This window comes from Cololabis saira, chromosome 12 (genome assembly GCF_033807715.1).
Source record: "Cololabis saira isolate AMF1-May2022 chromosome 12, fColSai1.1, whole genome shotgun sequence".
In the NCBI taxonomy this organism is placed as follows: Eukaryota; Metazoa; Chordata; class Actinopteri; order Beloniformes; family Belonidae; genus Cololabis; species Cololabis saira.
Genome location: NC_084598.1, coordinates 31146075 through 31169784, shown reverse-complemented (window position 1 = coordinate 31169784; position 23710 = coordinate 31146075). Strand labels below are relative to the sequence as shown.

The window sequence follows — 23710 nt, the reverse complement described above, 5'->3', positions numbered from 1 at the left end:
ATATTTTTTTAAACTGTTCTGCAGGGTAAACCTGAATAAACAGGGAAAAACACGATACAGAGTCAGTTTTAGTGTTGTTCGTTCTCTCTTCCTTGCGCATCTGTTTAATTATCATTAATTTTCACAAAGTATCAATGACCCATAGGCCTATTTCCTTCAGTCATATACGTCTTAACCATTACAATACCTTCTTCTATTCATTCATGTTCATATTCCCTATGTTTTTATTCCTCAGCATCAACATACTGTAATCATGTTTGCTTTTTTTCAAAATCGTGTTACTTATTGCATAGAATTAATCTTTTTTTTTTATACATTGTTAATTCTCTTCAGTTCTGCCTTGAAGTACATCTAGTTGCCTTTATACATTGTATTATACCAATGTAGTGTTAGCCTGTTATCAGAACAGAAGGAATTCAGTTTGGTTTCATGATTGTAGAAATAAGTTCTTGGTGATGGAACAGTTTAGAAAAACAACAGTTATTAGGGATTTAACGATATAAAAAAAAAAGAATAGAGGAAAAAAAAGAATCCTAGGCTTTGGCTGGAATCCCGCCTCCCTCCTCCTCCTCCTCCATCATCCTCCCTCCTCCTCCTCCTCTCGCCCCGCGCAGCAGCGCCGCAGCTCTGTTTAACCCCTGCCGCCGTCCTCCGCGCACCACCACACCACCACCGCTCTCAGGATCCACACCGGGGGATTTTAACTCTTCCCTCTATCCAAGCAGCTCGTGTGTGCGGGCTTTTCCTCGGAGAACCGGCCAGATGGAGGACTACCACAAACCGGACCAGCAGACGGTGCAGGCGCTCAGGAACCTCGCCGCCCGGCTCCGGATCAACTCCATCAAAGCGACGACCGCAGCGGGCAGCGGGTGAGATTATCATTATTATCTGCTATTCTGATTATTTTTTTCTTATTTTCTTATTTACCTCCTTCGATTTCTTGAAAAATGATTCGTAAAAGTAAGAAATGCGCTGATGGGTGATCATTTCTGCAGCAGACGACATGGATGATCAGCGGTCAAATATTATGGATGGGTTTATGACCCCACCGTAAATTATAACTACATATATCTATTTATTAGCCCATCCATCTGTATATCTATCGTTATTCTTTTAGGGTCACTGGGGCATAATATCAGAAATTGCAGTTTTGTGGGTTTGACCCAAATCTAATCTGTCGTGTCGACCGTGCGTAAAGGTTGCGGTGCCAGGGTTTGTGCGCAGTGGAGACGCGCAGCTCCGCGCGTGCATGGAGTTATTTGTGACTTTCAGATTTATGAATATGGTAAATTCCTATGAAAATATATTGACTTAATGCTTTTAATTGTCTCATATGTGCACAGCCACCTCCTTGGGTTGATTGGGTTTGTCGTGTGTTTTGGAGATTAAGTAATTAATTGCAGCGGATGAGCCGTATTCTGCTCTCTCTTAATCCCCCGTGTGCTTTGTTGTCGGTTATGTAACATCTTAATTGAAGCCGGATCGTCGGATGATCTTCTTGTGCTACTGATCCGGGGAGCGCGCCGGGAACAGCAGCGTGCGTCCAAAGTGTCCAAAAATAAAGAGAAAAAAAAAATGAGTCCGATGGCTGATTTCAAATTAAAGTTCCCCTAACCCGGCTGCAACAAGGATCAGAAAATAAACCCATGTGTGAAACTGAAAATAGTGTATGTGCACGTCTGAGGATCCAAGGTGGAATATTTACCATTTTTTTATGAGCTCCGTCAGTGCTCAATAGAGGCGCAACTGCGTTTCTCTTCTTTTCGGTTGTTCATTTTATTTATCTGTGGTATATGTATGTTGAATTATTTTCTAAGGGGTAAAACATCATAGTTCACATTTTTGAACGATCTACTAAAGCTGCTACATCATAAAAAAAATGAAAGAAACAATCTTTTGATCTTTCCTTTCAGGACAGTATAAGGGAAATACCTTCATGGAGGTCTGAGTCAGGTATTAATGGCATGTCTTGAGAATGAAGACAGAAATAACAAACTAGATTTTTTTTTTTTTAACTCATAAGTTATTTTGTGTAATTGTCAGAATTTCAGCAGGTCCCAAACAACAGACTGGAAGATGGCGTTGTATTGCATGTGTTCATGCATGAGAGTGAAACAGACAAACATACTCTGAATGAATTTACTCTTTGTGAAACAAGGATCTAATGTGGTATTTGTACTAATGGACTGCCTCGAAAGGTGATTCTGATTGTGTCGTCTGTCCTGCATCACTTTAACAGCAGATGTTCTGGAAGGGATTAACCTCTCTGATCAAAACTGACAAGATCACACAGATGGTTTCTGCTTTGTCTCTGTCCTTCTCTTAAACCCGATTTCCTGAAATGTACTAAATATGCCTGTAGATTTTTTTTTAATTCACCACTGTGTGTCTGATTTTTCTCTCTTTGTTGTGTCCTCGCAGTCATCCCACATCATGTTGCAGCGTGGCAGAGATCATGTCTGTGTTGTTCTTTCATTCTATGAAGTACCGACCCGAAGAGCCCCGTAACCCCAACAATGATCGATTCATCCTCTCCAAGGTAACGCGCGCTCAAATTTGATGACATTTACAAAGAAGCAGAGCAGTTTAAAATATAGATATTTACAAATGCATACTTATTTTATATGCTTTCCAGTGCCCTCGTCAGTCAGAATCATACATGGCTTTTGTTATTTATAACTGTGCTACAACAGGAAGAGTAAATCTAGAGTCACTTTATTCTTCTCTGAAACCAGTTTTAGTTTAAGCAGCTCAAGTTGAGCTTGAGCACATTATCTTAGCAAATCGGTACCACGCTACACACGTGATCTTTATAATGGAATAGGATTTAAGGATTTGTAATAGCACAAGCAGCTACTCGAACAAGTACATTTAAAACGTAACTTTTGACGTCTGTTCCCCAAGGGTCACGCGGCTCCCGTGCTGTATGCCGTGTGGGCCGAAACCGGCTACCTGAAGGAGAACGAGCTTCTCAACCTGCGCAAGGTGGACTCCATCCTGGAGGGACACCCTGTGCCGGTGAGGAGACACTGAGACCCGCAGGGGGCTGTTCTGTGTGAAAGCTTGGGTCGGATGCACATTAATAAAGGACATGTTTACCACCCTTTTTGGAAAAGGGGGTCTTAATGACATTTTTGTGACGTTTTTTGGTCAACATATCACAGAGATGCAAAACAAAGTTCCCCTTTTAACATGTTTTGACAAGAAATACTGCAGACAAACACTGCATGGTGTGAACTTGGGAGTCTGGATAGTTCTGCTCCGATCTGGGTTTGTGATGTCACAGAGCAAAAGAAAAGAATAAATCACAGGACCATGTCGTGTCAGAGTTTTTGAATTAGCAGCAACACTGTTCATTTGAGACCAGGATACAGACACGCTGAAAAACCCAGACTGCATCATTGTTGCCATGTTCTCTGTCCATTATGTCATTACAAACAATTCGTCCACTGTGTTTCAAGCTGAGCTTGAGCTCTTACATTGTCTGAAAATGCTTTTGTGTGTATGTGTGTTTGCATCCCAACAGAAGCAGCAGTTTGTGGATGTGGCCACCGGGTCTCTGGGTCAGGGTCTGGGAGCTGCCTGTGGGATGGCGTACACTGGAAAATACTTTGACAGAGCCAGGTAAACAGGCGCAGTGTCCCAGTTACGCAGGGAATTGCTGGGTCTCTGCATGAGAACTCGCGGCTTGCAGCGATGTGCAGGAGCACAGCGAGCCAACATGCATCTGCACACATTAAGGCAGCTTTAATGAGATTATAGGTGACATAATGTCTACTGCAGTGAGCTGGACAGTGGTGACATTTCAACCAGGAGCTTTATATCAAACCCCAACTGACAGGCCTGGTCTGTGGTGGCATTTTTGTTAGCCACTCAGTGCTACGAGTAGCTGTGCTTTCATCAGCTTTAACTTTCAGATCATAAATCAAGGTGTCATTTCTATAAAATGAGGTCAGAAGTCAAATCCATCTGTGTTGCAGATGAATTTTAAAACCCAAACTCGAAATAATTTGAACTCTTTTTTTTTTTCATAAATATATATTGTTTAAAATTGATAACAGTTAATCACATTGTTCTAACAGACCTGTAGTGCAGATGCTGCTCGGATGAATAACGGCTGATTTCAGCTGCTCCACATGTGTCTTTGTTCTGGTGGGATCCAGAAAGACCCATGTGGATTTCCCTCTGACAATACACACACACTGCTTTGTCTCCTGCAGCAGGACAACACGCGTTCTCTTCACATTTTCATGGAAAGCTAATATTACACACAAGCATGTGTGCTAAAATCTGACCATCTGAACAAAGATTGGCTGAATTTATTGTGGACAGAGCAGAAGGAGACTGACTAAAAAGGCTGTTTTGTTTATCACCCGGAGCAGACAGTGGAGCTGCATCGAGGGAATGCTGCACTTGCAGCGCCCGGCTGGATGTCCTTGCTGCTCTCTCTGCATTCTGTGTGCACTCGATTGTTTCTGCTCTAATAATCACACATGCGAAAGCGCAGTTGACCCATCATCTCTCTGCCTCACCCATTTTCTCATTCTGGTCTTTAAAAAAAAAAAAAAAAAAACCTCTAAAACTCCCCTGCTGTGCATCAGCTGCATGCATTAGGTCATGCAATTTACAGTACATGCATGTTTCTCCCCCGCACAGCTTGGAGCAGCATGTCAAGTTAATTCACTGCAACACTTTTCTCAGCACCATTGCTTTTATAATATGATCTGAGGCAGAAACTGCTGAAAAGCAGCAACATCAACCCCACTTAGGGACACACGTACACACGACCTGAAGTACAGGATCACAGAAATACTCTTTCTTCGACTGAAGCAGTTTTGTATCTAAAATCCAAACAACCACCCAGAGAACCGTTGTATATGACTGTTTTTTTTTTGTTTTTTTTTTTAAGTATGATGAACTTAACAAACCCATCCAATATTTTGTCTGTGTGTGGTTTTGCGCTTCAATTCTTTGCCAGTGTGAGCATGAAAATGCGAGGCAATTGGATCAAACATGAAGATTGTTATTTTTTGTGCTTCTCTGCACTTGTAACCAAGCTGAGTGTTTGTCTCGAAGCTTTCCTTTTCCCCCCCTCCTTTGATTTTGTGTTGGTAGGATGTAATTATGGTGTGGGTGACATGAGTGTGTGTTTGAGCCACATGTGAGGACGGATATCACGTCACCCTAAACTGCTAATCCCGCTTCACAGGGGCACACAAACCTTGTCAAGGACTGTTTTACTCTTTTCCTTGGACTGCTGCTGGAATGTTTATTATTTTTACTTATGTATGTGTGTGTGTGATTATGATTTATTTAAAAAACAACAAAAAGACAGAACCTCACAGCCAACTGTTCAATATTGGAGTGTAGAGATGCTACAGATGTCTTCAATTACATAAGTCCAGGATTATTCCATCTGTTAGAAGCTCTGCAATCTCTCCGTCTTTCCCTTTACCACACTGTCTGCAGACTTTATCTGTCTATAGTCCGACATCCATATAAAGTAGTATTGGTGTCCTAAATATATTTCTGCAGTCAGGACTCAGTAATATTCCCATCAGTGCTCTAAGCTTGTAAATCTTATTTGCCAGGGATCTCAAATCCCCTGACATGATGAAAAGAAGAAATGATCTAAACCTCCTCTGGCGGTTTTGCTCCTTCCCTTCATGCTTGGCATTTCCTCTTCAACCTGTCTGGATTTCAGGTCTCGGTCCAGACATTGTTGGAGCTTTGGTAATGTTTTGTGTGTCGTGTTTGCTCTTCATAACAAATGTGCGAGAGTACCGCAACAACCAATAAAAATCCCTTAAGAAGTGTGTGATGCGTTTCAGGTGATCACAGCCTAGCTGTCAACATTCGTGGTTTTGAAAAGCAATGATTTGCAACAAGACGAGAGAAAAAAAAGGTTGATATTTGCATTAGAGAGGATGTCTGCATCACAAACACATGAGGAACTACAAGTAAACATGCAGTCTGAGAGAGAATCGAGCTCTAGTGAGGTAATATGAGTTATTTAAGATAAGTGAGGCAGTTTATAAGTAAAAAGAAGAATCTTAAATTATATCCGGAATTTCACAGGATGCAGATGAAGAGATGCTAAGATTGGAGAAATACCATCTCTCATCTGAATTCTCCTCAGAACTCTTTCTGCATCATTTTGTGTCAGTTGGAAGCTGTTCAGAGTAATTTTATGACATTTTATTAATAAAGAATTTCAGTAGTAAGAATTGCATGGACTACTTTTACTGCATCACTCAGTTTAACTATGGGTCAAATTTAAATCAAAAAATGACTTCCAGGTTTCTATTAGTAGGACTAGATGCCAAAGTTTGAACACAGAGTTCAGTTGGAAGTTTTCATAACATCAGTTTATGTTTAAGTTCTTTTATGCTACAAAATGAACCTGGGAATGATCTCCCTAAGACAAGACTTGCATCATCCTCTCAAAGTACATCCTTTAACACTGTAGGCCTATGGCAAAAAGTAATGCAGTGTAGTTATTAGTGTTATGTCATCGTAAAAGCTAAGCTTTTAGAGAAAGATTTGCTCTCAAGTTCTAAAAATGTTATCTTTCATAAAATGACTAGCCGCATGACCACAGCGTAAAAGTTTTTCCACACTTGTTTGTTCTTGTACAGAAGAGGACACATTTCACATGCTGACCTTTACATTTTTTTGCCCCCAGAGTCTCAGATCTGCACCTCCTTTTCTCTCTTTTGTCCGTTTTCACCTCCGTGGAATCCCTCTCATCTCTTTCTTCTCTTCCTCCTCTCTCGTCGCTCTGAGCCGTGTGTTTTTTCTCCGCGCTCGTGGTTGGAATGCATGGTTTAATGTGGCATGTCTCTGTCTGTCTTGCAGTTTTTACTGGAGTGTGTCTGTCTGACAAAGCTGTCAGAAGCCGTTAGGCCCCAGGAGCAACTAGTGAGGATAAGCAAAGAGCGGGAGAGAGGGCTGGAGCTGGGACGGTGGGAGGGTCAGGAATCAGGGGGACCAAGAGATGTGTCAAGCAGAAATTAAGCTGATATATCTCAATATATTTGCCCGGTTTGGTTCATATTTAATAAAAGTACGGCGTCTCTGTTTGCAGCTATCGGGTCTTCTGCCTGCTGGGCGATGGAGAGTTGTCCGAGGGCTCGGTGTGGGAGGCCATGGCCTTCGCCTCCTACTACCAGCTAGACAACCTGGTGGCCATCTTGGACATCAACCGGCTGGGTCAGAGCGATCCGACTCCTTTGCAGCACCATGTGGAGAAATACCAGAGGCGCTGCGAGGCCTTTGGGTGAGCAGGGGGGGTGAGGGGGTCAGGTGTTTGGATCTGCATCAATCTGCACCAAACAAAATAGCTGCAGTTCACTTTTTCCTGCTACTAAAGTGTGAGAATGTGTTACTTGTTTCCATTTTTATTGCTGAACGTCCTTTTTAAAAAGCAGAATAAGTTAATTACGGTATGTAAAGTTCATCTTCTCCATTTTCCCAGCTGGCACTCCATCATCGTGGACGGCCACAGCGTGGAGGAGTTGTGCAAAGTGCTGAATCAGCCCCACCATCAGCCGCTCGCCATCATCGCTAAAACCACCAAGGGCAAGGGCATCCCAGGTACGACAACCAGTCCAGGGGGGGTTCAAGATTAGGCAGAGGTTGTTTTGTTTTTTTCATTTCAACATCCCAAGGACGCTCCATCATTGCCGCAGGGCCCCTAACCCGCCATAATCCAGGCAGCGCTTCAGAGTTTTAGCTACTGCAGTTCAGTAATCCCTCAGAATATGTAGGATTCACCCCGAGCAGCGCCCCATTGTGTTTGTGTTGTGACAAGCCTAAGTGTGTGTGAAAGAGAACGGGGCACAAAGGCAGTTGTTGTAACAACAAGATATATAAGAGCAATATGTCGTCGTTATCAAGAGGCCGTGTTAGAAATGCCGAACGTTGTTGTAAACCTGTGGCCCTTGATCCCGACCTCTGACCTTTTGAGACGGCTCGTTGTGACTGACTGAAGTGGAAAGTTGTTATGAGTAAGACAGCTGGATGGGCTTATTAGGCTTATTTCTATGTGCGCTTGGATAAACGTGGAGGAGAAATGTTTATTTAGGAGACCAGAAGGAATTTTACTTGGAAAGTGTGCTTTTGATATTGCTGGTGCACGTTTCAACCTTTAGGCACCTACAGCTCAGCTTTATCTTTCATAATAACCTTCCTAGATGTGACTTTACTGACTCATATAAAATGTGTATATCTTTCACATATATGGTACATGCAACAGTAAGGGATGCATAAACTGTCCCCTGCTAAAATAATGTGTGTGTCTTTTAGCTGCTGAGGATAAGATGGGCTGGCACGGCAAGCCTTTGCCCAAAGACGTGGCAGAGAGTGCCATTAAAGAGCTGCAGAGCCGCATCGCCAGCTGCAACAAACGTCTCTATCCTGCTCCACCCAACGAGGACGCATCTCCCGTCAGCATCCGCAACATCCGCATGCCGAGCGCACCCAGCTACAAACCTGGAGACAAGGTCAGATCCCACTCGTACGCAATATACATTTAATGACATCTCTTTTTTTTTTTTGTTGCAACTATAATGCATCGGTAAACAAAGTGTGTATTTGAATCTTAATCAACTGTTTTGACTCCGGGTTACCAGATTGCTACGAGGAAGGCCTACGGGATGGCTCTGGCCAAACTGGGCCGCTACAACGAGCGCCTGGTGGTTCTGGATGGAGACACCAAAAACTCCACCTTCTCCGAGCTGTTTAAAAATGAACACCCCAACCGCTACGTGGAGTGCTACATCGCAGAGCAGAACATGGTGAGGAAGAGCGACAGCACCTTCAGACGGCCGGAGCGTAAACTGTGAAAGAATACTTGCACGTTCACAAGAAAAATAATAACAAGTACTGCACCCAAGCTCGAATCTTATTCCTCGCTCTGCTAAATGTTGAGTACAATTACAACAATACAGTTCTTCAGAAATGAGTTCTCGCATCTATTCAGACGTTTAAGACAAGTAAATGTAGTTGATGCCTGTTTTCATTTTCTTACCTGAAATCTTCTGTTGGTTTCTGTTTCCAAGCAGTTAAACTTGCTCTTTCTAGTCTTTTCGCTGCTCTTTCATCTCTGCATTAACATAGACTTTTATCAGTGTTAATGTTTAACTTTTATTAACTTTTATCAACCAGTCATCCACACAGCACGTCACTTAAAATAGTTTTCTACTTCTTTGGATGAATTAAGTATTTTAACTACTTCATATAACCACATCTGATCTGAAATGGTTGAATTTAAGCTCAAATATGATGGTTATAAATCTGAAATGCCCACTAATTCAACAAGTATTAGTATTGTGTCTGCTCTGAGTGCAGCAGTTGTGAATTATGCAGGGAAGTTTATATTTGAGGGTTTATTTAATACGGAGGTAGAAGTGCGACAGCTATGTTTTACTTTGTGTTAAATGCTGTGAGTGGCATGAAAAACTGTGATGTCCCTGATGTGAGTCAACACTGGTGCTTTGTTGTCCCTCTTTAGAGGAAGGGAGGCACATGTGTATCAAAAATGAAACGCATCATTTATTAACGATGCACACTTGAGGTAGTTTTTTGGTTTTTCTGTGTTACGTCATTCCCCCTTTTCGTCTTTGTTCTTTCTCTCGGCTCCTGCAGGTGAGCGTGGCGATTGGCTGCGCTGTCCGCGACCGTAACGTGGTGTTTGCCAGCACCTTCGCCACGTTCTTCACTCGGGCCTACGACCAGCTCCGAATGGCGGCCATCTCCGAGAGCAACATCAATCTCTGCGGTTCCCACTGCGGCGTCTCTATCGGTCAGTTCTTGTTTTATTGATCCTCACTTTTTGTTATCTCCAGACTTCCTCTGGCATCTACATCATGATAGTAAAAGATGGATAAATATGACTGCAAATTGAGGCAAATTCTTTTTTGTGGGGGGATTTTTTTTCAGCTGGTTGAGTCACTTGTCCGTATTTAAACCCCTGAAAGCTAAAACTTTTACCTCCATCTTCTCAACCTTTATGTTGTCCGTAGTCCTCCCCCGGTAGCTTCCTGTCTCTCTTCCCTCTCTCTGTCTCTGTGTCATGGAAGTGATGACAGAGCGGCCTGATTCTCTCTCACCTCCCTTTCCTTCTTCCTTTTCACCTTCTCCTCTGCCTCATCAGGTACACTGCATGTTCACCTTTGCAGACTGAATGCATGCCAGCCTCAAAGAATTAATTATCTGGCCTACAGCAAACCTGCAAGTGTTATTGTGTCTGAAGTGGTTGTTCTGGTGCTGGAATCTGTGTTTAGGTGAGGATGGACCCTCTCAGATGGGTCTGGAGGACCTGGCCATGTTCAGAGCCATTCCCACGGCAACGGTCTTCTATCCAAGTGATGGAGTCTCCACTGAGAAGGCTGTGGAGCTCGCAGCCAACACAAAGGTACTCATTATATATTCAACTCTTCATTTTCCATAATTTGAGTTAAAACAGAGCCAAGTAGATGATTTCTTATCCGTCTTTAGGGTTTGTGTTTCATTCGAACAAGCCGCCCAGAGAACAACATCATTTACAACTGCAATGAAGATTTCCATGTTGGACAGGCAAAGGTTTGTATCCGTGTCTCTCTCAACAACGTTTGCAGCAAAGTCACTTCATGGTGACAAAAACAAGGAAATAAGAAATGTGTTCTTTGTTATCACAAATGACAAAGCTGACTGATGCTTTCTTGTTTTCCACATTCTCCACATACATATCGGTACCTCTGTATGTTGCTTTTCCTCTCAGGTTGCCTATAAAACCAATGACGATCAGGTGACTGTGGTTGGAGCAGGCGTGACCCTCCATGAGGCTTTGGCAGCTGCTGAAATGCTGAAGAAAGGTAGAGATAGAAACCAACCAAAACCAGCATAAAACATATAAAACATCAGATTTAGGGGTTTTCCCCTACACTGGGATTTCTAAAGAAAATAAAAACATGTTTTCTGTCCCTTCCACCAGAGAGAATCAACATCCGCGTGATTGACCCGTTCACCATCAAACCCCTGGACTCCAAGACCATCATCGACAACGCTAGAGCTACCAGAGGACGCATCATCACCGTAGAAGACCACTACTATGAGGGTGAGGACTCAAAAGGAACACAAAAGGAACAATTTATTAGCAGAAAAAAGCAATAAAATCACTTTGAGAGCCAATAAGTAAATAAACAAGACATGGCTCAAACAATCTTTAAATGTTCCAAGAAGAAAAATTTCAAAGATTTTTCACAAAGCAATTTCGTTAAATCTTAATTTAGGAAAAAAATGTTTCAATACATTTCAGAAGCTAGATACATTGTTTCTGCACTGTATTTCCACTAAAATATACCTAATAATGTGCCTGAGAGATGATACAAATGTGATGCTTTTCAAGAGTTATGGATAACGTTCACGCTGCTCATATGAAGTTAGGAGGACCAGACTTGTTTTATTTGAAAATGTCTAAAGAGGGCAGTAAAAGAGAATGATGTGTCTACAGATAGACGCTCTTAGGTGAGAAAATAGATTTATGAGGACGGTGAACGAGACAAACAGTTGATGGTAGTGGCTGTGAGGGGGAAAAGTGCACTATATTTGGGGGGATGGGAGCTGAGGTTTAAAGGGAGGAGGCTGTCAGTGTTTCTTAATTTCATCTTCGGCCTTTGGGCTCTTGATGACCTACATATTTAAAAAACAGCCCTCCAAAACTAGCGTCTCAGTTTCCTGTGTTTTTACCCTTGTATTTTATTTTTCTTGAGATGCTTTTTTTGTCCTTTTTATCAACATCTTTCTGTCTATAATAAAGCTAAACACAAACGGGGAAGCAGACATGTCTTCACACAAGGATGCACGCTGATGTCAGTCGCTGCCAAGCCGCCTTTTTCTATTCTGTTAAATAATGAGGGCTTTTTTTTGCTTCTTCGTGTAGCTTCTGATAGTATCTATGAGCAGTAGGAATGACTGCAGAGAGTAAAGGACACTCCTGCTTATTGAGTGGGGAACATATCCTTGAAGGGGGTAAAAAAAGAAGTGAGAAAATCACAGGAGGCCGGCTCTGGTCCTGTCAGTCCACATCAAATCTCTCCCGAGCAGAATCACCCATGGAGGTGAGAGGAGACTGGACCTGACAGAAGAGTGGACAACACAAGAATGCAAAATAAGAACAGGAAGAAAAAGAATAACCATGTACCTGGGTGATACTTGAATGTAGGGCTGGGGATCGATTCAAATATCAAGAATCAATTCGATTCCGATTTTTAAGATTCAGAATCGATTATCACGCTTTGATTCGATCCGATATTGATTTGGGTTACTGTTAATAAAACTGTTTTTTCAGCTGTTGCATGAATTATATGACTGTCTAGTTATGCAACATATTAATACTAGTATTATATTGAGATTAAACAGCAAGTATTGGCAGCTAATGATGCTGTAAGGACCAATCAGCTCCCAGAATGCTGATAGAACTGCTTTCAGAAACATCATGTGGGTCAGAATTATCACACAGATCCAGGGCAGCAAACAGAGGACGAAAGAAATCGCTTTTATTTTTTCCCCATTTATGAGAATTTGGTTTTTAACATTTATGCAAATGTAACCCCAAGACAGTATATAAAACAAAGAAATATAGACAATTTATGCAATTATAACTGAAAACTTTAATGTTTTCATACCTTTAAACATATTTAAAGGCAAAAACATGGCACCAGTTATTCTCGTGTCCAACAAAATATTCCTTTTTTGGGCATTAACAAAAAAGTACCAAAAGTTGTAATGTAATGATAACATTTTTTATTTTTATTTTTTAAATCGATCTTTAGACATATGAATCGATTTTTAGGAATTAATATGAGAATCGATTTAAAATCGGAGATTCGATCTTTTCAACACAGGCCTACTTGAATGAATGAAAGGTTTTAAGTGAGGGTTTTGTTCTGGCTGTGATTCCCAGGCGGCCTGGGCGAGGCGGTGTGCTCGGCGGTGGTGAAGGAATCCGGCCTGGTCGTCCACCGCCTGGCGGTTTCCCAGGTGCCCCGCAGCGGGAAGCCGCAGGAGCTGCTCCGGATCTTCGGCATCGACCGCGAGGCCATCGCTCAGGCGGTGCGCAAGCTGCTCAGCAGCTCGGCCAACGCCAAGTAAGAACGCCTCTGGTGTTCACCACGGGGACGGGAAACAAACCCACCCAGAGGGAGGTGGCTGCTCTTCTGGCCCACTGACACTCTCCTCCTCATAGAGCAATCAGAGCCATTCGTTTAGAAAGAATTAAAAAAGAAAATAAAAGTTTTTTCTCTAATTGTCATTGATGTGTTCTGACACCCAGCCCCAAGATTTTTTCCCCCCCGTCAGTTTGTGAGTCGAGTAAACCCACGTCCTCCACCCTTCACCCACAGAAACCCACACCTCCACCCTCTAGCGCCTTCCTACCTCTCAGAAAGCTCCGGTGCTGCTGTCGTGTTTCAGTAAAAAGCAGTAAAAGTGCACCGGAGTTCAGTCTTTTTTTATACAATTTCTGTGGATCCCCCTTTCTCACTTACCGGGCCCAGCGTTTCTGCCCCACAGCGAGTAAACGCCACCCCACTAGAACCAGCAGGGTGTGGGTGAAACCCGTTTGTTTGGTCTGTTTGAGCACTGACTATTTTTAAACTCTCTTGACTCTGGTTGGGACTGCTTCACACGAATAAAGGGATGATTTCTTCACACTTCTGGTGTCCGAGGTCTTTCTTGTTCTTTTGTTTGAGTTAATCACAGAGAGAAACACTTTCGACTCTTTTTTTTCTTTTCCTAATGAGAGAGATAATCATTGGGCTGCTACAAAGCTCGTTTGCATGAGTTCTTACACACGAGTTAATTCCGACTAATAAGAGCTGAAACGTCCAATTATTGATGTGGGAGTGAACACACACAAAAGGATGCAGGCCAAAGACTGGCATGTCAACAAGCCAATAATATTCCAACCTGTAATTGTGCTCGACTACAGTGCTGCTATGTAGCTGTATTTAAAAAAAGAAATAAATAAAGAAGCTGTGATTTACTATCAACTTAAATACATACTAAGTGTGATTTTCTAGAGGAAATCCGAATTGATGTTGTAGCAATGCTTCAATGACACGTTTGGTTACGCTGGAGTCAGTTGAGACTGAGAAAGAGGCTTGGTAGACCACGAATTGTCCACAAATAAACACATACAGCTAATTTAGTGGGATGAAAGAACCAAACATGCATTTTGACTCTGGTCGAAAGCTGAATCATGGCTAAAAACCCAATATAACCTATTATTTAAGTGAGTTATGCCCCCGCTGCTCCTGCAATGACGAAATCAAAATGTCGGCTGGGAAAAGGGACTTAAGTTTAATGATGTCCTGAAGACATTTTTCATCATGTTTGTAACCCAGACTCAGTATTGGTTTGGCAAAGATTCTTTCTGTTGCATGCCTTCTACAGACACATTAACAAAGATAATGGTCTTTTTTTTTGTGTGATTGCACAAATTAGCAAAAAAAAATAAAGTTATTATAGCAGGTATTGCGTTTCAGGAAGAGCAATCTATTAAATAAATAGCAGTTTGTCAGCATGTGCATGTGGATCTGAAGTGTCCGGCTGGAGTCTGTTGGATCACACGAGCTCACAGCTGCTGCCTGTCCTGGATGTTTCATGTGAGTTAATAATTGAAAAGCCTTATTGAAAGATTTATGCAAGTTGAGGGTGGAACCTATACATGTACATATACGATGCCATTAATTATGAGTGGGATGTTTGCCTTTTTCTTTCCGTCCTTTAAATCATAGTCAGGCGGGGCGTTGCAGTTAGGCGTTTTAATTCAGGGTTGAGAGCTGCAAGTACAGTAATCAAAGACATAATTTCATAAGAAAACTTAACAAGTCCATATTTTTAGACAAATCTGAGCTCAAATTTAGCTTGAACACTTGAACCTATGACCTATTTAGGGTAAATGTGTCGTGAATCCCTGTATTTCTTTTGTTCTTGCTGCATTTCACAGCCCTCCACTGGGCTGTATGTGGAACTCCAGCTGGCGAGAGGGACGCGATCTCACGCCGACCTCTGACCTCCACACCTATGCTGCAGCGGGGATCCGTCTGGCGTTTGAGGTGGACAGAGTGTGTCAGCTGTCGGTGTGAGAGGGACAGAGAAGTAACACGGGCTGACAGATGGAGGTAAAACTCTACGCTTGTGTGTTGGTGTTTCACTGTGTGTTAAAACACGCACACAGTTTTGTTTGTCCTTCACATAAATTCCCTTCCATTTTATTTATATACCCTTTATTACAATACAAATTGTCTTTAAGTGCTTTACAGAGACCCAGAGCTAAATATATTAAACATTATTATTATTGAATATAAACTTCAATAATGTACAACCCAATGCCGACGTGGAGAGCCTGGTGCTGCTCCTGCTGAATTTTATCTTAGCACCTTCCTGCAATAAAAGCACCTTAAAACATGCCTCATGAAACGACGACGGCCAGCCTGTATCATTTGTTAACAGGCAAATTATCAAAACTACACAACATCCCCAGCCCTTCACCGGTTACACCGACGGCATATTCCTATGAAAGCAAATTTTGTGCAGCGTCTCCCGTCTGTCTAAGCAGATAAAGCTGCGGCGTTCCCGACTTTCTTCCACTCGGCTGAGCCCCCGCCCTGCTCCCGACACCTCACCTCATGGCTTATTTCTCAGACACAAAGAAAACAAGCAGGATGCAACCGCCATACTGCATTTCATATTCTTAAACGTCACTATAAAAGATAAAATAAAATCACAATTAAAACATTTTTATGGGACGGTTGCTTTGTTTTACCAAACAGAAGGAAAACAAAAAAACAAACGATTGATTTAAATTTAAAACCTTTACACACCCATCAAAAGGAGATTTCTCTTCTTCGAACTGAATTATAACTGTATTTAATGTTGAATCAAAATGTCAAACATCAATTTAGCAATTTTTCTTTTCTTTAGATTCTTTAGTTTTGATGACAAAAAAAACAAACCCCCCTCTTTTTACACCAATTCTTATTTGTGCGTCACTGCGGCTTTATTCAAGCCTGAACGAGGCCTCTAGGAGAACTTACATAATGTAAGCATATAAAGTGATCCCAACCACATTTTAAGTAGTTTAAAGAATAAAAAAGGTGAGCAAAAATGTTTAAAATTCACAAAAATAGCAATACTTAGTTGGAATAGTGAGTCACATTTGATTCACTTGTGTGGCTGTACTCCTCTTTACTGATCTGTCACATCCTATCCGTCAGTCCTCCCCTCCCCCATCAGCTTCTGTACTCATCTCCACAGTCTCCAATGAGCGCCGTGAGGTCCCTGGAGCGCCGCGTCACCGCTTCGATGGCGGCGTGGTCTTCGGCCGTCAGCCTCAAGTTGGAACTGCAGCTACGCAGGCTGTCGCTGATGTGCTGCCCCGCCCCTGCGACGCCGAGCCGGCAACCCACGATGACTCCGCCTACAGCTGGGCGGTCCAGCACATAACGCGTTGCCACGCTGGCCACTGAGCAGTCGTGTCTTTTGGCAACCGTCTCCAAGGTGACGAGGAGGTCCTGGAAGAGGCTCCATCCGCCCCAGGCGTCGATCATGTTCTTGTACTTGGAGAGGGAGGCGGTGTAGAGCTCCACCCTGGAGTTGGGCTCCGCCTTCCCTAAATATTGTTCGGAGAGCAGACCTCCAGCTGAGAGCAGGCGGAGGGATGGAGAAGATGAAGGAGTTAAAAGTAGCTGGCGTGTTTGGAGGAAAAAAAAAAATGTAAAGAGATGGAGGGAGAGGCAGGAGGTGTGAGAAGAAGTGTTGGAGGGAAAAAAGGGAGCAGAAATGGAGGCAGAGGGAGGAGGGGGAGAAAGGCTGATGCAAAAGGGAGGCGAGCTGGTCAAAGTGTGAGGGATGTGTCGTCATGTCGACTCCATCTTAAAAGCCCACCATTTTACATTAAGCATTTATCTTTATAGTTCTTATGCAAGGGTGACATTTGTGTATTTGAATCATTCAAACGATGGAAGACGCATCTCACCGAGAGTGCCGTATGTGAGGAGCTGGATGTTGTTGGCCAGACAGAACTGCTCCATCTTCGCTGCAGCTCGCTGGTCGATCAGAGAGTACTGAACCTGCACAAACAGCCAACGTTAAAGAGAAGAACAAAGACCGATACGACTTACACAGCTTCTTAGGTCGAGGTCGTAGTCTGACAGTCATTTAACTCACAATGCATCATATGCTGCAGCGACGTCAAGCTTTTGTTTGGCCTCAGTGTAGTTTAAGTGGTGAAGAGAACGTGGGAATAGTCTGAAACAGCTGCATCAAAATCACCTGATGTTTAAGGTAACAGTGTCAGGATCTGAGGGGTGTGAGCAGTATGACTAACAAGTACACACTGGTTGTTGCAAATAATCACAAAACTATTCAATCTTTGACATTTTTAATAGCTATGAAGCTTAAGTTGCTTGTGCTGTCTAAGATTTTACTCTTGTTAAGTCTCCCGATTTCTCTTCCACCTTTACTTTCTTGAGTTTTCGAGTCACTTCTAAAACAATGTTCACTGTGAGCTAGCTCCATCAGCATCAATACTGTGTCTTAGCGACATAAAGCGAGACGCAGGGGTTGCAAGAGATGGATGAGAGTCCAAAATTACAACAGAGACAGAAGACTAGAAGAGCCTCTATACGCTTCCTAAATATAACCAATATTCCTTCAAAATAAAATTGTAACTAATATTTTAACACAAAAAAAAAACTCCTGGGGTCTGCTAAATGTTAATTTGTGATAAAACAATGGTTCTTTTTATTATTGCACATGAACTTTGTTAGGGTTTCTAAGGTCGACAACGGTGTGTAATTTACCAAACCATGAAAAACAGTGACTGAAAGCTCAGTGGGAATTAATGTTTGTTGATGTGAACGTGTTGAAAGAGAAAGAAAAGAAAAAAAATCAGCGACTGCATCTCATCGTGTTATTTAGGGAAGCTGTGAAGATTTGCTCAACATCCCTTGTTGCCTTTTGACTGTAAACTACAATCAAAAGCAGCGCCATGATGCCAGATGGGGTCATGGTTGGATCTGTGGTTCAGCTTATGTAAAACACAGGATTTATTTATTATTATTGTTATTTTATTAAGGTAAGTTATATTATGACTGCTTTTAACAAATGCAGCAAGGAAGCAGAGGGAACAATTAAACCATGCCGTACGGCGGAGCTGTTACCTGGTTGCTAGAGATCCGGATGCCTTTGTCGGTGATCTCTTCCATTCTCCGTGTGTCAAAGTTGGTGAGGGAGAGTTCACCTGGAGATAAACAGACCCGGATCTTGAATCATAACAAAAGAACAATAAAATCCAAATATACTTTCCTCTTTTGACTTTATAGGCTCCGTTCAGAGTACGTAAAAAGTGCACGAGCGCACTTACGTATGAGTCCCTCCTGCTGCAGGTCAGACAGGTGTCCCAGGGCCTCCAGATACCTCTTGTCTTTATAATCCCACCAGTGAAACTGGACGCAGTCCAGGGTTTCCACGTGCATTCGAGTCATGGAGCGCTGCAACGCCTTCTCCACCACCTGCACAGAGAAACCACTCAGCGTCCGTTTCCAACGTTTAACAGCAAAACTTGACAGCGGCCATTAAAAGAAATGAGGACAGTTTAAAAAGCTTGTCGTGTTGATGTGTAATAGTTTCAGCAGTGCTGAGACGTGGCGATCAGAGAGGAGGTGGGGCGGTTTGTGAAGACACGCTGCTCTCTGCTGGATAGAAACCAAACTCACAGTCAGAAGGACAAACGTACAGGCTCACCTTTCTCTCCATCGCCCCTGGCCTTGGCACATATTTTGTCAAACCCTGCAGAGCTGGAGCAACATTTCCAGAAGGTTCCAGCTAAGGATTAGAAAAAAATAATTACAAAATAAAAAACATGATCTGAGCTGTGTCAGTTTTCCTTGTAGTTACATATGGTAATTAAGTTTTTACAGTTTTAAACAGCCAAAAGCACTGATGAAAATAATTCACAAAGGACACTTTCATGCATTAGTTTCTTTCCTGGTGGAGGCAGCCATTAAAAGCTTGTCTGATGACGTAAAACCACAGACATTAGAAAGCTTGGTGAATGAAGGAAAAGCTCTCCACCGCTCTGTCTTATTACTTTTCATTGGCTGACCACGGCCAACATATCTCTCAGATATATGTATGTGGGGATTTTATTTACATCCATAAATGTGTTTCTGGAAGATGTGGGGAGTGCTGTCAACATCCAAATAAAAATAGTGACTTATGATAACATCTGTTTCCAGAGAAGTTATTCTAAATATGACTAGAACATAAGAGTATATAAAATAGAGTCCAATAATTCGTAAATTCTGTGATGTTTATATTTAATTGAGAATAATACAAGGATAATCAAATGTTGAAACTGATTTTTTTTTAGCTGCAAATAAAAACAAGCCTTTTGATGCCTTGAAAAAGGTCTATGACCGAAACGTTGGCCTAATAAACACAAGTACGGTGAGAAGAAGGTGTGCGGGAGTTTTCTTTTTATATTTAGCTGCAAAGAAAAAAAAAAAGAAAAAAAGTTGGGACAAAAATAAAGACTGGAAATCTGGATCTTTTCTGAAGTTTAGCTGTTGGCAGGCCAGGACTGTGTCGACATATACTTCAAAAATTAAAGAGAAAACGTTTCTCAATATACATTTGCAAAGAGATTTGGGCTATAATATCCACAATGACAACAAAAAAAATATCAGGGAATGAGGGGGAATCTGAACACAGGCACCAGTCATGTGATACCACTGTGTTAAAAACAGACCCGATCCTAATGAGATGACTGAGTAACAGTTCTGTAAACCATTTTCAGTCAGCACAATTCATCACTGCATAACAACGAAATAAAACAAACATGCCACTGCCTTTCTGGGTCTGACCTCACTTCACATTGGCTGAAGAGCTAAAAGTTGATTTGTGGACTGATGAATTCAAATTTCAGTTTATTTTTGAACACCATGGACACCATGTCGTCAGAGCTAGAAAAGGTGTGTCATCTGAGAAAAAGCATTCAAATGCATTTCATTTCTGCCCTTAAATGTCTTTTTTACAGATGGACTTGATTATTTCAGCAAGACACGGCAAACCACATTTAACACGTATTACGGCAGTGTGTCTCTGCATGAGCAAAAACCATAATGCCCTTGATCAAGCAGTGTGTTTTTGAAAAGCGTAAGACTAAAAATTAAAATGGGAATATTTAAAAATGAATATTTCTCAGTTTCAACATTTACCATGTCCTCTTTGTATCCTTTAAATAAAATACAGAATCTAAAATAGTTGTAAAATCACTACATTCTGTTTATTTTCACAACTTTTGGGGAATCTGAGCAGGAACACAAAACTAGAATTCTCTGTATTAACAAGAATAACTGTAAAATAATTTAGTGCCTTTGTTGGTTTTTAAGCAGAGGACTGGTCAAATCTGCTTGTTTTTTTTCCATCATCTCTCTCGTCTGGCTGTTTCTTTTCTTCAGGTAAACTCTGAAGCACTGACCTCACCGCAGCATTACGATACAGCAGAAGCCATGAATGAAATTTTTCCTAACTTTTTATCCCTTACTGGCAGATCAGTTACACTTCCATCTGAAATACATTATATAGGGACTGACCAAAGAGGCTAGAACTGTGTGAACATGAGTGAGTTGTTTTTTTTTTTTTCCTTTAAAACGTGTAAGCATGTGTGCGTGTCCACCTGGCTGTTGAACTGTCCAAATATTTCTTCTGCAGGCCCATAAATGTCTGCCATGTCAAATGTGGTGAGACCAGCATCTACATAGGCCTGCATGGCCTCGACTGGAGAGAGGACACAGAGAGCAGCAGTTAGTCCAGCAATGTGTTGTGCAGAGATAAGAACATGATCATAGTGGACATAGATGATATGCTTAAGTCTATTTTTCAGAGTCACAATGTTAGATTGTTAAAAATATGTCAGTGATTCAATGTCTTTATTCAATTCCTAAATGTTTTTTTTCTTAAATATCAGGATGTTTTAACAATTTAACAGCAGTGCAACAACATCCATGTCTCCTTAACACCATCTCCATGAACGGGTCCAGTAAAGTTGAACAGATATTCGCAGAATCCCACTTCTGTGGTCAATAACTCCTAAATAAAGAGACGTAAAAGCATGAATGTTGCTTCTGTCCAACCACGGAAACAGCACAAAAGAAGTTGTTGTCAGTATGCAACTGGCTGTATGAGCTGACTTACTTAGAGACCGTCTACACATTGTGGTCACCAAATGAAAATATCAAATAACTTCACTGTCACCAACTGTTGTGGCACCAATGGCTACAATTAACAGTTTTCTCCTTCTGATGATACAACAGTCCGATGGCAGACAGAATTATGGGAATGTTTTATAGCCAACAAAAGTCAATAACTTCACCAACTGTAGCGTCACTAAAATGGCTTTCATATCGCCAACATATATCAATAATTTTCCAAACATATGAATGAACGTAGGCTCATACTTCTCTGTGGAAATATGATCCCTCAGTTAACCTGAAATATGTGTTGTGGGAGGAAACTTAAGTTCCCATAAACCGTGAAAAGATCATAAAAACCTGGTGGGAATTGAACCAGGAATCTTTGTCATTAGAAGGTAACAGTGGTGCTAACCACCAACCCAAAGTACAGGTACACATTGGCCATTCAATTCCTAAACAGAACATGTCCGCCTACTTTTATTTGGGGACACTACAGTTGGTAATAGTGATGTTATTGAATATTTTTATTTGGAGACCGCTAATTTGTAGCCGCCCCCCAAGTGAGCGTCATCCAGCCAGTTGCATGTTGCCATAAACGTCTTTTGTGCAGTTTAGGTCTCGTTTTGACATTTGACAGTTGGCTTGTAGCTTATTGTCAGCGTTTCAGTGGTTAGACAGATGCAACATTCATGCTTTTACGTCTCTTTATTTAGGAGGTATTGACCGCAGAAGTGTGAATCTACTGTCCAACTTAACTGGACCCCATGAAGGAGCGTTTATAGGACTCGTAAATTAGACTCTCCGTTATATTTGAATGAATGAATGAATGAATATAATTGCAAAATAAAGATCTGTGTCCGACCTTTCAAACACTGTTTTGTGATTGTTTTACCTGCTTTGGCTTTGTTCACGACCCCGTGAGCTCCGGACACCTGCCACATCCCATTCAGGACCCGGCAGAGCTCCAGACCTCCGGCCAGAGTCACCTTTGGTACTGCGGACATCCTGTCTGCCAGTGCAGGTACACACTCCTCTGGGCTCTTTGGATAACTTCATCACGATGGGGATAAGAGGAAACACAGGTTTTAAGATTTGATTTGAAAAAAGAGAACGCAAGTATAACTTAAAAGGAACAGATTAAATAACCAAGATTCAGGACTAAATTGATGGAACGTTGTGTTTCTGTGAAAGGAATCAGTTTATGGAACAATCTGAACAAAGAAAACAAAGAATCCAAATCAAACATTACATTCAAAAGAACAATTAAAGCCAGTATGTTAATGAAATATAATGAAATATGTTTGTTTGATTGACATACCCATTGTCATGAAAGGTATAAACTTTGTTTGTTGTTGTTGAATGGTATTAACTGAGTTGTGACTTGGGAACTAAGAAGGAATGTGACTGTCTGTGTTGGCCGGCAGCTATTTTATTTTTAGTTTACTTTGTTTTTTAATTTACGTTCTTTGTGAATTGATTTCTTGTGAAAAAGGGGCAGATTAAATAAGATTATTCTTCTTTCTGCTCCCTTTCAATCACAATTTAGGAACGTTTCTGTTTATATTGGATTGTTTGTGGTTTTATTTTATCAATGAATGAAATAAAGAATAAATAAAATATACTGTGCTTCATTACATCCTGCAGAACCAGACAGGTGTGCTGCCAATCCTTGCTACCTGCCGAGAAATGCGACTTTGTGGTTCTGCGCATGCGTAAAGTAGATTTTCAAAGTTTGATTGGCACGTCCATGATTTTTTGCACGATGTAAAATTGATAATATGGGATGTTGAGTATTTGATCCTTCAAAATACACTACCCATGACATGAATTGCATTACACTTTGTGAACATTATACGATAAAGAGAAAAAAAAACAATCTTAGCGCTTTATTTGATATTCATTCAGTCATTCGCCTTTATTTAACCAGTCAGGTCATTAAGAACACATTCTTATTTACAATGACGGACTGGAAAGCGACAATGACCACTTGGGGGGAAAGGAAGTGGTTTAGGGAGTAAAACGTTTTATAATAGATCCATGAGTAAAACACAGTAAAAATTTTGCTCTACAAAAGGTAGAAAACCATTAGGGAGCATTTTTTGGCAAAGCAGCAGAAATCGGCAGAACACCGATGTTCTGCCGAGAAATGCTACTTTGCAGAACATCGGGTCTGAAGGATTTAAGATTAACAGAAAATCACTTACCAGCCTCTTAGCTTTCTTTAACAAAACATACCAGGATCCAATTCACAGCTCTTGTGTGAACCGGGAACGCCGTTGACGTAACTTAACATGCATAAGTTACACAAGATTTTTGTGTAAAAATTACAAAACATTTCAGAGCGACAACACGTGATCACAGTCCTCCTTTCTTCTTCTTCGGCAGCAGTTTGAGACACATCTGCTGCCCCCTACTGGTGTAACGCGGAAGGTATCAGCACTCTAAATATCTGAGCACTTTCAAAA

The 23710-nt window shown here is 41.5% G+C and overlaps 2 protein-coding genes across 2 annotated transcripts; one reads left to right on the top strand and one right to left on the bottom strand.

The window, feature by feature from the left end:
- Positions 1–619: 619 nt before the first annotated feature.
- LOC133457375 (transketolase-like) lies at positions 620–13694 on the top strand. Its single transcript, XM_061736579.1, has 14 exons — positions 620–869; positions 2422–2539; positions 2905–3018; positions 3527–3624; positions 7088–7279; positions 7478–7596; positions 8308–8504; positions 8634–8798; positions 9649–9805; positions 10287–10417; positions 10501–10584; positions 10763–10856; positions 10976–11098; positions 12947–13694. The coding sequence occupies exons 1-14, from the start codon at positions 763–765 to the stop codon at positions 13132–13134; spliced, it is 1887 nt and encodes a 628-aa protein (XP_061592563.1). The 5' UTR covers positions 620–762; the 3' UTR covers positions 13135–13694.
- A 1079-nt stretch (positions 13695–14773) lies between these two features.
- On the bottom strand, positions 14774–23641 carry LOC133457374 (uncharacterized oxidoreductase YccK-like). Its single transcript, XM_061736578.1, has 8 exons — positions 23450–23641; positions 22138–22295; positions 20729–20829; positions 18793–18873; positions 18413–18560; positions 18210–18289; positions 17024–17117; positions 14774–16687 (listed from the first exon to the last, which is right to left on the bottom strand). Exons 2-8 carry the CDS (start codon positions 22247–22249, stop codon positions 16278–16280), a joined length of 1026 nt encoding a protein of 341 aa, XP_061592562.1. The 5' UTR covers positions 22250–22295; positions 23450–23641; the 3' UTR covers positions 14774–16277.
- Positions 23642–23710: the final 69 nt, after the last annotated feature.

What these genes read in the sequence shown, in the direction of transcription:
- LOC133457374 (XM_061736578.1), bottom strand. Translation starts at nt 22,249, where the DNA reads ATGTCCGCAGTACCAAAGGTGACTCTGGCCGGAGGTCTGGAGCTCTGC. An exon ending in TTGGACAGTTCAACAGCCAG is followed by an intron (nt 18,874 to 20,728) that starts GTGGACACGCAC and finishes TCTAATCCTTAG; the next exon opens with CTGGAACCTTCTGGAAATGT. An exon ending in CAGGGGCGATGGAGAGAAAG is followed by an intron (nt 18,561 to 18,792) that starts GTGAGCCTGTAC and finishes TTCTCTGTGCAG; the next exon opens with GTGGTGGAGAAGGCGTTGCA.
- LOC133457375 (XM_061736579.1), top strand. Translation starts at nt 763, where the DNA reads ATGGAGGACTACCACAAACCGGACCAGCAGACGGTGCAGGCGCTCAGG. An exon ending in CAAGGGCAAGGGCATCCCAG is followed by an intron (nt 7,597 to 8,307) that starts GTACGACAACCA and finishes TGTGTCTTTTAG; the next exon opens with CTGCTGAGGATAAGATGGGC. An exon ending in GCTACAAACCTGGAGACAAG is followed by an intron (nt 8,505 to 8,633) that starts GTCAGATCCCAC and finishes CCGGGTTACCAG; the next exon opens with ATTGCTACGAGGAAGGCCTA.